The 13,840-nt window shown below is 38.7% G+C and overlaps 1 protein-coding gene across 1 annotated transcript in view; it reads left to right on the top strand.

Moving 5' to 3' along the window:
• Positions 1-13,840, top strand: part of MDN1 (midasin AAA ATPase 1) — a 91,303-nt gene that overhangs the window by 55,321 nt on the left and 22,142 nt on the right. Inside the window, exons 56-75 of the mRNA XM_065731028.1 lie at positions 47-257; positions 400-631; positions 1,238-1,364; positions 2,244-2,414; positions 2,554-2,768; positions 2,867-3,248; positions 3,454-3,563; positions 4,566-5,262; positions 5,788-5,949; positions 6,462-6,735; positions 7,580-7,815; positions 8,468-8,563; positions 8,825-8,919; positions 9,647-9,771; positions 10,890-11,036; positions 11,221-11,330; positions 11,733-11,806; positions 12,033-12,228; positions 12,809-12,968; positions 13,132-13,278. Coding sequence (XP_065587100.1) covers positions 47-257; positions 400-631; positions 1,238-1,364; positions 2,244-2,414; positions 2,554-2,768; positions 2,867-3,248; positions 3,454-3,563; positions 4,566-5,262; positions 5,788-5,949; positions 6,462-6,735; positions 7,580-7,815; positions 8,468-8,563; positions 8,825-8,919; positions 9,647-9,771; positions 10,890-11,036; positions 11,221-11,330; positions 11,733-11,806; positions 12,033-12,228; positions 12,809-12,968; positions 13,132-13,278 — 3,967 coding nt within the window. The remainder of the gene's footprint in view (positions 1-46; positions 258-399; positions 632-1,237; positions 1,365-2,243; positions 2,415-2,553; positions 2,769-2,866; positions 3,249-3,453; positions 3,564-4,565; positions 5,263-5,787; positions 5,950-6,461; positions 6,736-7,579; positions 7,816-8,467; positions 8,564-8,824; positions 8,920-9,646; positions 9,772-10,889; positions 11,037-11,220; positions 11,331-11,732; positions 11,807-12,032; positions 12,229-12,808; positions 12,969-13,131; positions 13,279-13,840) is intronic.

The following is a 13,840-nucleotide window of genomic DNA, read 5'->3' as shown; positions in this document are numbered from 1 at the left end:
CTGCTGAAACAAATTGTCTCATGCTCAAATGTCTTAATGTTTCCAGGATAAACTGGGCGTGGAATGTTCTTCTCTAGTAAAAGTTCTCAGCAAACCACTTAACATCTTAGATGCAAGATTGGTCTTTGGAGAAAGCAGATGGCAGGAAAAGATGTGCTGTCTGAAAGCTGCTGCCACTGGTTGGAGGACAAAAAAAGCATTGCTGCAAGCTGACGGCCTCATACTAAGAGCTAATCATTTAGAAGATGTTAACCTTGGTACGTAACACTTCTGAAGAGACTAACAGAATGGTTCCTGCCCTCACAGTTGTTTTTATTTTTGTATAGAAATTGAAAGGATGCGTTTGTTGTCAGGAAGTATAGTAAATAGCGTTTATGTGCATTTCACTCTGTTTAACAGGCCAACTAAAAAATTCCTTGAAGGCTGTACATTCAGAACTGAGAGCAGAAGGACTTAAGTTTAGTCATTCAGAAGAAAGGTTTACTGAAGATGCCATCTCCAACCATTTGGACCCTCCTGGTTTAATCCAGCTCTGCAGTCGGGTTCAGCTGTGGCCTGCAATGGAGTACATGGGTGTGCTCTGGCAGTACAAACTAACGGCAGATTATGTGGCTAAGGCTTATGCAAGAAGGTAAGGTGTCTGGAGAAAGAAATCCTGTGTTCCTTTCATGAGATTCAGAATCCCTAGCTGAAAGCTCTAACTTCAGTACTGTATATTTTCATCTAGATCTGTGGTTCTGTAGATATATTAATATCGGAGTTTAACGTTCTTAATTTTAGAAGTGTTAGCATTGCTTGAAGGAGCCAAGTGTATTTTTAGGCTTCTTTTCCATTGCTTAAAAGAGAGCTCTTTGTTTATTGATTTCAGAGGAAAGTAATTTTTTCTGCAATGAGACCTCTAAAATCACCGATTCAGTCCTGAATTCAGCAGTTGTGATTTTCACGAGTACTGTAAAGCTGAAAGACTCTCTCCAGATGTTTAGTATACTTTGCTAAATGTAGAGCTTATAGCTACAGAAGGTGCTGCTTCTTTACTCTTCAGTAATTCACAAAAATTTGGATTTTGCCAACTTTGAAGGATGCAAGTTTTGGGTTTTCATTAGAGGACTTGTTCAGCCAGTCTAATATTCATGTGGCTTTGTCTGTGGTTCTGAATTTGTTTTATTGTGCAGATGTCAGATTATTCATGTGCCCTACTTAGGCATTAATTAGATTGTATTTTCTTTACCTCCTGTAGGGAGAACTTCAGTCAAGAATTGGGCTCACGTTCTGATTTAATTCAACTTATAGCTTTTTCTCTGAAGTTGACACCAGCTGCCTGTCACCAGCTGTCTGGATTGTGGCACTTGTTGCACCTTCATGAAGTAAGAACAAATTTTAGTTTAAATTAATCTTGCAGAAGTTTTCCACAGGCTTTTCAGAATAATCTCTGTATGATTAGGACATGCTATTTTTCTTCCTGTGCTTGAGAGGAATTGCTCCTTTTTCCATTCTTATAAAAAAAAAAAAAAAGGTGAGTCTGTAAAGAAAAAAAACATAATTAAAACATAAATAAAATACAGCAAAGCCCAAAATAACATATTACTATGTGACCTAGATTGATGCTATTGTTTCATTCCTCCACTTTTGACAGTTGAAAGCAGTAAACAGATTGAATAGTGCCAGCTTAGTTATATCTGTGTACTTAGAATAAATTTATGCTGGGAAGTATTTGCCTCTGTTCTTTTGCTGATGATTCTACCAGGTCTTTGTTGCAAAACAAATAGATTGAGGTAGTTATTTGATACATTTCCTGCAGAGCAATTTGATATGCCAAAGACATGCCAGGAAGTTCATACTTAGCTATATTACAGTGATGGTTTTGGTCCCACAGCTGTCAGTAAGCTAGTGAGTTCTGCTTAAGTGCATTGAAGTAGAATATCAGGTAGCTTTATGTATGTTGTGCTTATATGCACTTGTGTATCATTTCGAAAGGTTGTGGAGTCATAAAGTAGAGACTGTATTCTGGAAACTTTCTCTTTAAACGCGTAGGGCGTTCCATAGGCAGGGAGTTTGAGCCAGGGCAGATGTCCAGAAGTGAGCTTTTCCTTCTTATTGAGGAGATGAGCAAGTGAATCTGTGTGAATTTGAAATGGACCTTACGGGATGCCTTATGTCTGTAGTGGAGAAATATTGTTCTCCTGCTTGATTCTCTTTTGCTTCCTTTACATTATCCTCAGATCCAGGTTTCTCTTTCTCCACAGATATCCCCTGAAGAAATGTCTGTTATGTCATCTCAACTAGTCAGTGCTGCACTGGCATGCTTTTGGAACAGTGCTTTCACCACAGATCCTGACTATTGGTTAACTTGGAGACCATTACCTGCAACAGAGGACAAGATCTCTTCTAAATCCCATGTGAACCCTTCTATGAAGGTTTGTCTCTTACCTTATCAAGCAACTAGGGTGAAGGCCGTTTTATGAACTAATTCAACAGCTTTCAAAAACAATGCTATAAGTTCTGGCGTAGCCAATGCAAGATATGAACAATCTAACTCTTAATCTTTTAATTTAGGGCCCAGGTATTTTGACCCGAGCAGTTTTCTCAAAGTGCTTCTTTGAAATTCTAACTAGCAGCAGCAAGACAAGCCAGTGGGATGTGAGTGGCCTTCCAGTTCTGTCATCATCCCATGTGACACTGGGTGAATGGATAGAGAGAGCACATCAGCTTCATGAAGTCAGCACAGCACTGTGGACCAACCTAGCTGTTGCTTCAGTAACAGACTTTAGGTATTTAGACCCTTCTTCCACATGTGTGTTACTTAAACCAGGCACGTTGCAGAAGCTTGCTTACAGCGTGTAATCTTGTTTCATTCATTTGCCCCCAGATACACAGATTCTAGACTACAAGGAATAATGCTAAGCAGACAACTCTCTGCTCTGGTAGATCTGGTTCCAACGGATCTTCAAGAGGAGTTTTTGAACTGCTGTGAGAAGCTCTTCATGAAGGATCTAGTTTCATATGAATACCTTCTGAAGATCCTTAGAAGCATCGCTGATCAGGAGTTGCTTCCCAAAGAATTCATGGTTCTCCTGCTCACTTGTTTGCAGCAGTTCTTTGGGAAAGAGCTTAAGGATTTACCAGAGACAGCTTGGCGAGGGAGCCTCTGGGTGAATATTGGTTTGCTGCAGATTCAGGTGTGGCTTCCGCAGACTAGATTTGATCCAGCGATTAAAAGAGAATACAAGCTCAAGTATGCCAAAGAAGAGGTGGGTGCGGAGTTGGCTTTTTTTTTTACCTCTCTAGTGTATAAAATCTACACAAAGCAGTTTGGTTTGGGTGTTCTTGGGCAAATTCTTTGTCACCTTTTTCAAACGGTGTGATTTTATTGTGTTTTATTGTCCATAAAGATGCTGTACCTACTTTGTTGCCAAGGCTCAAACCTCAGAGCATGGTTTATTCTTGCTTTTTTAGTTACACCAGCTGGAGTGTGAATGGAGGACAAATGATTTGTCATCCCAGCTGCGTACAGGAAAAAGTCTTCAAGACAAAGCACTCTCCAACTACATTCATCCCCATCTCAGGTAACTTCTTAGGCACCTTCTCTTTTAGGTTGGAAACATTGTCTGCCAATGCTGAGGCACAGTTTTATTTGCAGTGTTTTTGTTCATCTGTAGAAAGTAGGCTTGTTGATTTGAAAGTAGCAGTATGTCAAATGACATGGTAATTGAAAATACAGAAGCTGTTGTGTTTAACAGGAGATATAAAGTATTTGTCTGTACACAATTCATTCAGTAACAAATAACAGCAATTAAAGTAGTAACCCTCAATTCTGGAGAAAATTGAAACCCAAATGTGAAAATAGGCACGCATCAAATTATGGTAGTTTAGTCAATTGTTTAGACAATTTGAAATGAGGTGGATTGTCTTATCACTGTAACTCCTAAAAGCTTTAAGATATACTGGTGCTGCTTTGCAGAATTCTTGGAGTGATCTGTGCTAAGTAGAAAGCTCCAGATGCTGTTTTGCCATCAGCCTTTGCCTGTGCTGCTGTGGTTGAGTTAATATCTTACTACACGGAATGCGTGGTAGAAGTTTAGAATTTGTAGCCACTGTTCTTTGTTTTTAATCTGAAGACTTTAAGGAGGAAATATTAAGGCAATGAAGATTTCTCCTTTGTGTATGCTTCCAGGTATTTGGTAAACATGGAGGAGATATGAGTGAGTTTTATTAATGTATATGCAGATGGATCTGTTACATAATTGTTACTGTTTAAAGAAGGATGGTGGTCATTGAAAGCCTGTTCTCAATGGATGAGTTTTGCCTGTTGTTTTTTCCTTAATGCTCACAGAGCTGTTAGATTATGAGCAAAAAAGAAATCTCAGTTTATTGGAGAAATGTTGGAAAAATGAGAAGATGGTGTATGTGTGCTGCTGCATGGGTGTAGCTTCTTGTTCTTAACTTCCCTGCTGTTCTATGCAGATAGGAGGATTCATAACACATATTCTGGCATTGTGTTAGTGTGTGGTCTGTGCAGTATGTTTATTACAGTAGGTTTCTGAACTGATTGTGTTGTTTCATAACAGGCTCCTGCAGGAAAGAATGCAAAGATTGAACGAGCAGATAAGCAATCTTTCCAGAAAAAAAGCCTTCAGGCCTCCAGCTCCACTCTATGATGGCTTGTACCTGGAGGCTCACCAGTACATCAACAGCATAGCAAAAGTTTCTTCAGTGCAAGATCTTTTAGCCCGTCTTCTGCAGTTCCTTGGGGGGCAAAAACCTAAATCCCTCCAGGCAATAAAAAATCTGTTAAGTGAAGAAGCATCATGGCAACAATCACACCACCACTTCAGAAAACACTTAGCAGAGGAGTATGCTATATTCCCTGACGCCGTCGTTCCCCTGCAAGCTGCCATCTTACAATTGCAACATGGCATGCGATTAGTAGCTTCTGAAGTTTATGCAGTGCTCAATGGTTTTGTTTGTCCAGCTGATCTCACCAACCTCCTTACTGCTTTGTTGCTATTTCCATCTGTTGGCCACTCTTTTCCTACTTATTTTGCACGTGCAGAAATTTTATGCTCAGTGAATTCAGTTGAGGTCCTTCATGGGCTTAAGAAGTTTTCTCTGAAGCACTGTGAAGGAGAATCTGAGGGAGGACAGAAGTCTTGTCCAACTCTGGAACAGCTCCTGGTGAATGCACTGTTGCATCTTCGATGCCATGTACTATCCAGAGGAGAGATGGACCCGAAATCTCTGCAGCTTTTTAGGCATCTGTGTCAGGTAACGTCTGAGTGCTAACGGCCAGGATTCTTGCACTGAACTACTTTGATAATTGTCAGTATAATGCTCTTAAACCTGTTTTGCACAGAACTGATGAAAGATAATTGAACGTATTACCCTAATTTGCTAGTATTTATCAAGGCACGAACTCAAAGCCTGTAATAGGTACTAACAACTCCCTATCAACCACCACCTCACCAAAAAAACCCCACACCTCCACCCCCCCAAAAAACAGGGAAAAAAAACCAACACTCTCCCACCCACAAAGCTTTGTTGGAAAGTTTCTTTATTGAATGGCTAAAAAAGACTGACTTGGCAAGTACTTTACTGCATACAGTTCTGGTGCTTTTCATCACTTGGGATTGCAATTCACTAAGCTCCATTCAGGTCAGACAGCGTTGGTTTATACTGCTGTCAAGAGTTGAAGAATCAAGCAGGATTAGTTCTGCTTCATTGAAATACTAGATTTTGAGGATATTTTAAACATTAGTTTGTGTCACATTATGCTGCTTTGTGATTTCCCAGGCAATTATAAATGAGTGGGATGAACAGGAACGCCGTGCCGAAGAGCAGGAGGCAATGGAGAAGAGCCTGTACAGATTCAGAAGTAAAAGTCATGGGAAAGGGCAAAGTGAGGAAGAGGAGGAGGAGGAAGAATTTAGGAGGAGATTTCCCTTTCATGAAAAGGTAACAACTGTAACTTTATAAAGAAACACAAGATCTCTATCTAAAGTAGCTCCTGAAAACACATGCTGTAAGTAAAATGAAATGAGTCATGAAGCAGTTTTTTCTTCAGACCATAAAAATGTGCTTTAGACTTCGGGATAAATGGATAGTAAATACTGGGAGGTTTTATTTTCCCCCACCTTCAGCTAATGTATCCTGTGTTATGTAACTGAGTGACAATATCATTTGTCATTTGCCGTAAGATTATGGAATGTGATTTCCCCAAGCCAGTAGGATCTGCTGAGGTTTTATTGCCTGTCTGGAATGCCAGTCTCCATGATTAAATAACTGGATTGAAGCTGTGGGCTTTTTTTTTTTTTTTAGTGCATATTATTGCGTGACTGTGAAGTTGAGAGGTAATAGTTAGGATCTCCAAGTGATCAAAAATTGAGGCAACTTTGCACCAGGTACAACTCCTGGTGCTCGTTCTGGAAGGAATTGTAATTGGTCTTTAATTATATTGTAATTTGTAGGACTTTGAAGATATCACGGCTCAGGCAAGTCTAGAAGAAAAAATGGAAACTGGCAAGGCATTGGAAGACCAACTAGAAGTTGATAGAGCCCTTTTGTCCAAGAGCTCTATGCAAACTGTAATGATGGTTCATCAGCAGTTGTGCCTAAACTTCGCTCGTTCCCTGTGGTTTCAGCAGAGTCTGCCTTCTCATCAGGCTAAACATTATTTCACTGCATTTACTTCCTGCTACCAAACTGGTGCATGTCTGGTGTCGCAGTTCTACCCTTTAATTGGTAAGAGTACTAGCAATATTTCAGACATACAGTTTTAACTTCGTAGTAGTGAGTTTCAAATGAATCGTATGGCAGATCATTAAATAGACCAATTATAGGGGAAATGAAATGTGCAAGAAGGTTTGGGTTTAGTTATAACGGAATACAATTTAAGGGCAAAGTGAATGTGCAGTGTAGGCAGATATTTTAAGTGCTTACTTACATCTGCATAGCCCTGTGGAAGATGATGAATTTGCAGGAATTTTCCAAAGGTGAAATTGAAAAATAAGTTCATAAAGAAATCTATGAATTTAAAAGGATCTTGTTTACTCTGAATTCTGGCACACTTGATGTGAAAGTCATCATTACAACGTGGAAGACCTCAGGATAATATTTTTTGTCACTTCTCAAAACAGCACTGTATTTCAGTTCTGATCAAATAAAAACGTATGTGTGCAATTAAGAAGCAGGTAGCAGTCCTGTTGCAATATTTCTGTAGTCATTTATTTCTGGATTTATGCCTGAAGTGTAATGTGTGTGGGTATGTTTTGTTTTTGTATTTTTTTTTTTATTACTTTTTCGCAGAGTAAAATAATTCTGTAGTAAATACCCTCTTAGTGTGAATTTATGAGCAGAGGAACTGTGGTCTTCTGGCTGGCTCACAGCCTGCCTTTAAGACACTGTTCTTTTTTAAATAACATAAAACAGAGGCTGTGAACTCAATGCTTTTGAGTGGCATAGTCGTCTATCCTTGTGGTATATAACATGTTATGGTCAGGAATATAGGGAAAAACAAACTGTTCCTGTACAGCTGGAAAAGATGAACTGACAGCATGTGTGATGTCTTCTATTTTTGGCTTCCTAGGTGCTGAAATGAACAGTAGTCTCTTGGGAAGCCAACTTTTAGTTAGCACTCTTCTTCAAAATACATTTTTTGAGGAACTGACTTCAGATCTTGTGCTACAGCAAGATGGCCCATATGACTTTTACCAGCATCCTAATATTAAGCAAGTCCGACAGTGCCAGCCTGTACTTGATAATTTTGCTCAAGAAGTGAACAGGTTACTGCAGGAATGGCCAGAGCATCCAGTACTTCTGCAGGTAAGGACAGCTCAGCAAATGCTTGGGAAAAATCAAACAAAAACAAAGCATTTTAGAATTGCTTGTGTGTGTGAATACATACATAAGTACGTGTAGAGCTCTGCATGCATGTCTGCCCAAACGTCAGTATTACTTACGCAGACGTTTTGAAGTCATGCCTGTTTCTTCATAAAGAGATATTAATTTAGCCCCAGCTATCAGTTGTACTTGTGAAATGCTAAGCAACCTTTACTGCGTGCTCTGTTCTTACAGCTTTAATCAGTCTTTGATCTGCTGTGCTTCAAAGGTTTTTGAAGTCTTTCGCTATTGAGGCTTCTATTTTTTCCCAGAATGCTTTGTTTTCGATAGCATTTTAAAAATGGATCTCTTTGTTCCCATAGAGGGGTACTGCATGAGTCCTCACTTATTTCTTGAAGACTAATAAAGAAACTCATGATCAATTGGATCTCCTAACATTAGGTCGTTTGTGCTCCTTTCCATGATAACACTGACCTTTATTGGACTTCTAGTGAGCTAATGCTATAATGAAGAAGCAATTGAAAATAAACAAAAAATATTCTTACCTCTATTATAGTATGGTTATGCTAATACAAATTAGCATGAGCATTTGAGTCAGGTGCTGTAGATTGAACATTTGTGCTTTATTCTGCAGCTGTTAGTTGTGATTGACAGAATCCAGAGCTTTCCACTCTCTAGTCCTCTCTCAAAGTTCCTGAATGGCTTGGAAATTCTTCTTGCAAAGGCACAGGTAAGAAGAAGGCTAAGGGTATCTTCTATTTTATCATTTATTCTTCCTCATTTGTATAGGTACTGTGATAGACAACTTTCAGTTGTTAATGCTTCCCAGGGTTTTGGGAAATGAGCAGCTCCAAGCTGTTTGTTTAAGAGTAAAGAGGGCAATGGAAGAGTACTACACGAGTCTTGCTGTGCAGACACTAATAGTTTATATAAAGAAACTGATTTTTGTTGTTGTTGTTTTGTGTTTTGATTCCTTGTTATTGTTTTCCAGGACTGGGAGGAAAATGCTAGTCGAGCTTTGTCCTTGCGGAAGCATCTTGACTTGGTCACACAACTGATTATTCAGTGGCGTAGATTGGAGCTGAAGTAAGGATTGTCCTTCCTTACTGCTACTTTGCAGATACAAAAGTTCTGTCTCCATATAGAGACACATTCCAATGTATTATTGCCTTAATTGTGGAACATTTCCTTTTTGTGTGTGTGTAGTTGCCATAGTATAGATTTACAAATAGATAAAAGTAGTTGAATGGCTAGAAAAAAGCATGCCCAGCCCTACTGTCTTCTGTGGTGACTGCATGTGTATGTCTGGCATGCCTTGGGGGCAGAAACAGGACACAACTAGAGTAACTCATAATAATATTTTCCCAGCCTTCTTCTATTTTTATCCTAGGCATTGCTGAGCCTGTAGTGGTTCATCACTTTAACAATCACCATTAAATTTTGCTTAAAAACCATTAGCCAGTCTCCTGTTAAGACCATGTAAAATTTATGTCCACAATATCCATGATCAAGAATTTTAGAAGTCTACCTCATGTTTTGTGAAAGAAAACTTCTCAGCCTGGCTGTGGCTGGTTTTATTTGACAGTTCCTGCCTCCTTTCATTCTTCTCATAATTTTAATAGTGACGGAGCCATGATCTTCAGCAGTTGACTGTGTACTTTAAGCATATGTGCAGATTATCTCATTCTGTGAAATCATCCTTCAGTTTAGCAGAAATAGAGACTAAGGTCAGTGTTTTGGAGGCCAAATGACTCATGATATTGATTATTTAATTGCGTTTTTTTCCTTCTCTTCCCCCACTAATTGTTTTCAGTTGCTGGTCAGTAAGTCTGGATAATATTATGAAGCAGCATGTAGAGAGGTCCACAAAGCACTGGTTCTCACTCTATCAAATGATTGAAAAGTATGTGCAAGAGCAGACAAAGACTGACCTGGAAGGTAAGGGTTGTTCTTACACAAATATGTGACATGGTTGCAGCAATTACTGGAGATGTAACTCTTAAATGGCAAAGCTTAACTATACACTCTCTGGTGTAGTTATTATCCCGTTTGTCCTGCAGTAAATTCCATGATTTTTTAAGTTCTTCTATACAGAGTGAGCTTGATATGGTATTTTTTTTCTGAAGCCACCCATGTGTTGCATAGAGTTAACACTGCAAGTTGTATAAAGGGAAATATGCCTGTAAAAGGCATCTTAAAGAAAGTACAAATCTGGTAATTCTTTGCTAGGGGCTTAGAAACGTTTTTAAACAGATTTGGATTACAGGAAGCTTTCATTTGCAGCTGGAAAAGGCCATGCAAAGCACTTCTCACATCCTAGCTGAAGTGCTTTTAGCATTCTGTGTAAAGCAGAAATAGTTCCCTCAGTCCGTATACTTTTGGTATATACTGTGCCTTGCAATTTGCTGGTGTTCAAGTTATGTAAAAGAGGGGAAAAAAAATACTGCTGTCAGTCTCTAGCCCCCCAGAATTTTATGAAATGGCACAGAGGAGAATAGCAAAGCTCTTTCAATCTCAGCAGTAATTTAGGTATTGTCTTGACAAATTCAGGTTCTTTTTTACATCTCCCAGTGTTTTCTCCTATAGGTATTGCTCTAAAGATACTGTATTCTATGCTAGATTCTTCCGAGATCTATTTCTGTCTTGATTTTGAGGCAGTAAGGAACTGTCAGTGCCTAATTTGTAGGATGTAGTTTTTCATGTTGGCTAAAAAATCTGTGAATTCAAAGCAAGTATTCTTCGTTTATTTGCTTTACTGTGCGGTTAAGCCTGTAACTGTCCTCCTTAATCCAGTCTTACTACTGCTTCTTAATCCTGTCTTTTTTTTTTCCCAGTACATTTTTTTTACTGGTTTTTACTCTTTTCTTTATTATTTTAGTTTTAATTAATTTTAATTAATTTGCTTTTTAAATTAGTATCACCCATTTCTTTTCCTTCGTTTGTTTTGGAGCTTGCTCAATAGAATCCTGATATTTTGTTGGATGTTCACAAAGAGCAGTCTATAGTTTTCACATGATGTTTTGTTTTCTCTTTTGAATTTCTGGTGTAATGCTCAGAAGCTGAGCAGATGAGCCTGAAAACGCTGATCAGTACACTTCAGGCTTTCATTGAAGGATCCACACTAGGAGAGTTTCATGGACGACTTCAAGCATTGCTGGTTTTCCACTGCCACGTCCTATTGATGCCTCAAGTAGCAGAAAAGGGTAAGTTGATAGCATTAAATGTGGTGAGTATTCTTTACTACTGCCTGGCTGTTTATATGCCAGGCTTTCCAAACAGGTGGCTAAGAGCTCTTAAATACAGTGCGAGCCTATGCAGGCTGTGTTTCTGCTGTTGATACTGAAGAATATCCTGTTTTGAAAGAAGATTTTTCTCTGTCCTTTCCAGACATCCTATGCAGCATCCTGTGGAATCTCTATAATTATTATAAGCAGTTTTTAGAGTGTGTTGAGACCAGAATCACTGAACTTCGTCAACCTATAGAAAAGGAACTTAAGGTAAGAAAAAAGTTCTGTCAGACAATGCATTGAACTAACTGGAGGAACAGTGGAGTGGGTATTTGAATTTGTATATAATAGCTCTGTTGGTCACTGAAATCCGTTATACTTCACACTTTTATTGCCAAGGTATTTTTATGTCATGGAGTTGGTAGAAGTCGTCAATGTTTGGTCTTGTTTAGCCATGGAGATTTCTACCAGGTGGTGAAGACCCTTTGGCTTTCGTGTTTAGGTATGCAGCAATTTTAGCATGAGCACCAAGCTAGTAGCTTAAGACAGGTATGCAGTGACATGTACCAAGTGAGGTCATCAAAGACCATCAACTTTAAAGATCATTTTTATCTGCAGATATTTTGTTATATTTGTATAAGTAATCCCATTGGTTATTTCTTCTCTTAATAGGAATTTGTGAAAATTTCGAAGTGGAATGATGTCAGCTTCTGGGCTATTAAACAGTCAGTTGAAAAAACTCGCAGGTAACTCAGAACTTAATATTAAGGAGCCAGGTAGGGACTGATCATAATAAATAACAGTATTTTATGTATGACTGCATTTGGAACCTTCTCTGTAGATTTCTCTGATTTAATGTTTGAATGTGGAAGTGTTTCCTTTACCCATAACACAGTGGAAACATTTCTGGCAGCTGAGAAGTTCCCAGGGTTAGAGCACTCAGTAACTGTTTTGCTTTCCTTTGATAATTAGAACTCTCTTTAAATTCATGAAGAAGTTTGAAGTTGTTCTGAACGAGCCCTGTCGGCCTGCCTTGGTGGAAACTGGCAAGGAAGAGCAACTGGACTGCTTGCACCAGCAGGAGGAAGCTGAGAACAAAGAGAGTAAAGTTCAGAAGCTAAACAACACACTAAGAAAAATTCTCTCTGCTAGAACAGATGCCGCCAAGGTGACTGTATTCTTAAATCGAAGTGTAGGAAAGTTACTTTATATGTTCTTATCTTTGTTGTTTTTCACTGATTTATGGAGAAAAATCTTCCATAAATGTCAAATCTGTTGAGTTAATTATAAAATTATAAACTTGTTGGTCTTTTTTTTTTTTTTTTTTTGTGGTCAGTGTTATGAAACCATAGGTGGGTGGAAACACGGCATGGAAAGACAAGGATGTTCAATATTGTCTTGGCACGATATCTCCACTCTCCTGGAGATGATAGCAGTTGAATATTTTAAGTTGCTGGTATATCGTCTGTAACAGTTTGTTACTTCCCTACTGGTACACTGATGTTGACAAGGGCTGGTTATTGGCATTGCCTTCTTTTTGTAAACAAGGAATTTCCTCAGGTGTTCAGTACTGAATAGTTCAGTACTGAACCATGTGAGCAAGTTTTTTGGATTTCAGGAGTTCTTGAGTTTGAAGTAAACGTGGAATTTAGTCCTTGTTTTTCAAGCAACTTACTCTATGTTAATTTACAGACAAGACAGCCTCAATTATATGTGTATAATTGTATTTTTTCCTTCATTTTCCTCAGCAGCCACTAACAGAAGAATGTCAGGATGTTGTTACATTTCATACAGATTCTCTTCAATATCGCCTGCCTAAACTTACCAAAAAAATGAAGAAAATGTGTGTGACCATTACAGAGAGTAATTCATTCTTAAGTCTGCTGGAAAGTCTTGACCAGTTCACAGGTTAGATGTTCTTGTCATTTCCATGTCACTGTTGACTTTTTAGCATGAGTGTAATCAGGAGAAGTGTAGATACGTAGTTCCCTTCACAGATTATCTTCTTGTGGCTGGTTTGCATTCACTGAAGTTTTACATCTCTTATCTTCTCCTTCTGTCTTCCATGCAGGTGATATCATTGGTTCTGTAGTTGAACTGCAGAGTTTAACATTTGATCAGACAGCAGATAAGGAGAAGCAGAAGTCAGAGGCCAAGCATATTCAGATGCAAAAACAACGGGCTCTGTCAGATCTCTTTAAAAGCCTTGCTAAAACAGGTGAGCTTTGATTTGAAATGTGCTTACTTTAAAAGTGTAAAGTTGTTAAGCATTTTACATTTCTGCCAATACATGTAAATACACAGTAGTAGTATGTTCTTGAAGCTACTGAAGCATTCATGCATAGAAGCAAGTAAGTCTCTTTCCCTTCCTCTGTCACGCTAGTCCTTTCATATACTTTCTCTTCTTTGTACATTCCAGTGTTTGTAAAACAGTTGCTTTTTTGAAGCAAGAGATGTACGTTATCTCCAGTCAGAAGTCACTGCCCAGTTTAGAAACAAGATCAAAGTGCAGTATATCTATTATCTTATTCAGAACTGAAGTTGAATTAACTTCTTTAAATGAGAGCCCATCTCTCAATTGACAGACTGGCAGAAGTCAGATTGGCAGTGCTGCAGCTGAGCTGCTGAGAATAAATGGTCTGTTCGTGGGAATCATTGTGGGAGCCCTGCAGAGAAGCTCAATTTCTGCTGCTGCCCTTCGTAGTCATAAGGTCTAGGGCCTACCCAAGCTGTTGATTGTTGCCTTTTCCTTGGATTACACTGAATTCATCAACTGTTCT

Source organism: Cyrtonyx montezumae, unplaced genomic scaffold, assembly GCF_038088225.1.
Source record: "Cyrtonyx montezumae isolate F1298 unplaced genomic scaffold, pur_monq_1.0 scaffold_13, whole genome shotgun sequence".
Lineage (NCBI taxonomy): Eukaryota > Metazoa > Chordata > Aves > Galliformes > Odontophoridae > Cyrtonyx > Cyrtonyx montezumae.
The sequence above is the reverse complement of the archived record's forward strand: the minus strand, read 5'-3'. Positions and strand labels throughout refer to the sequence as shown.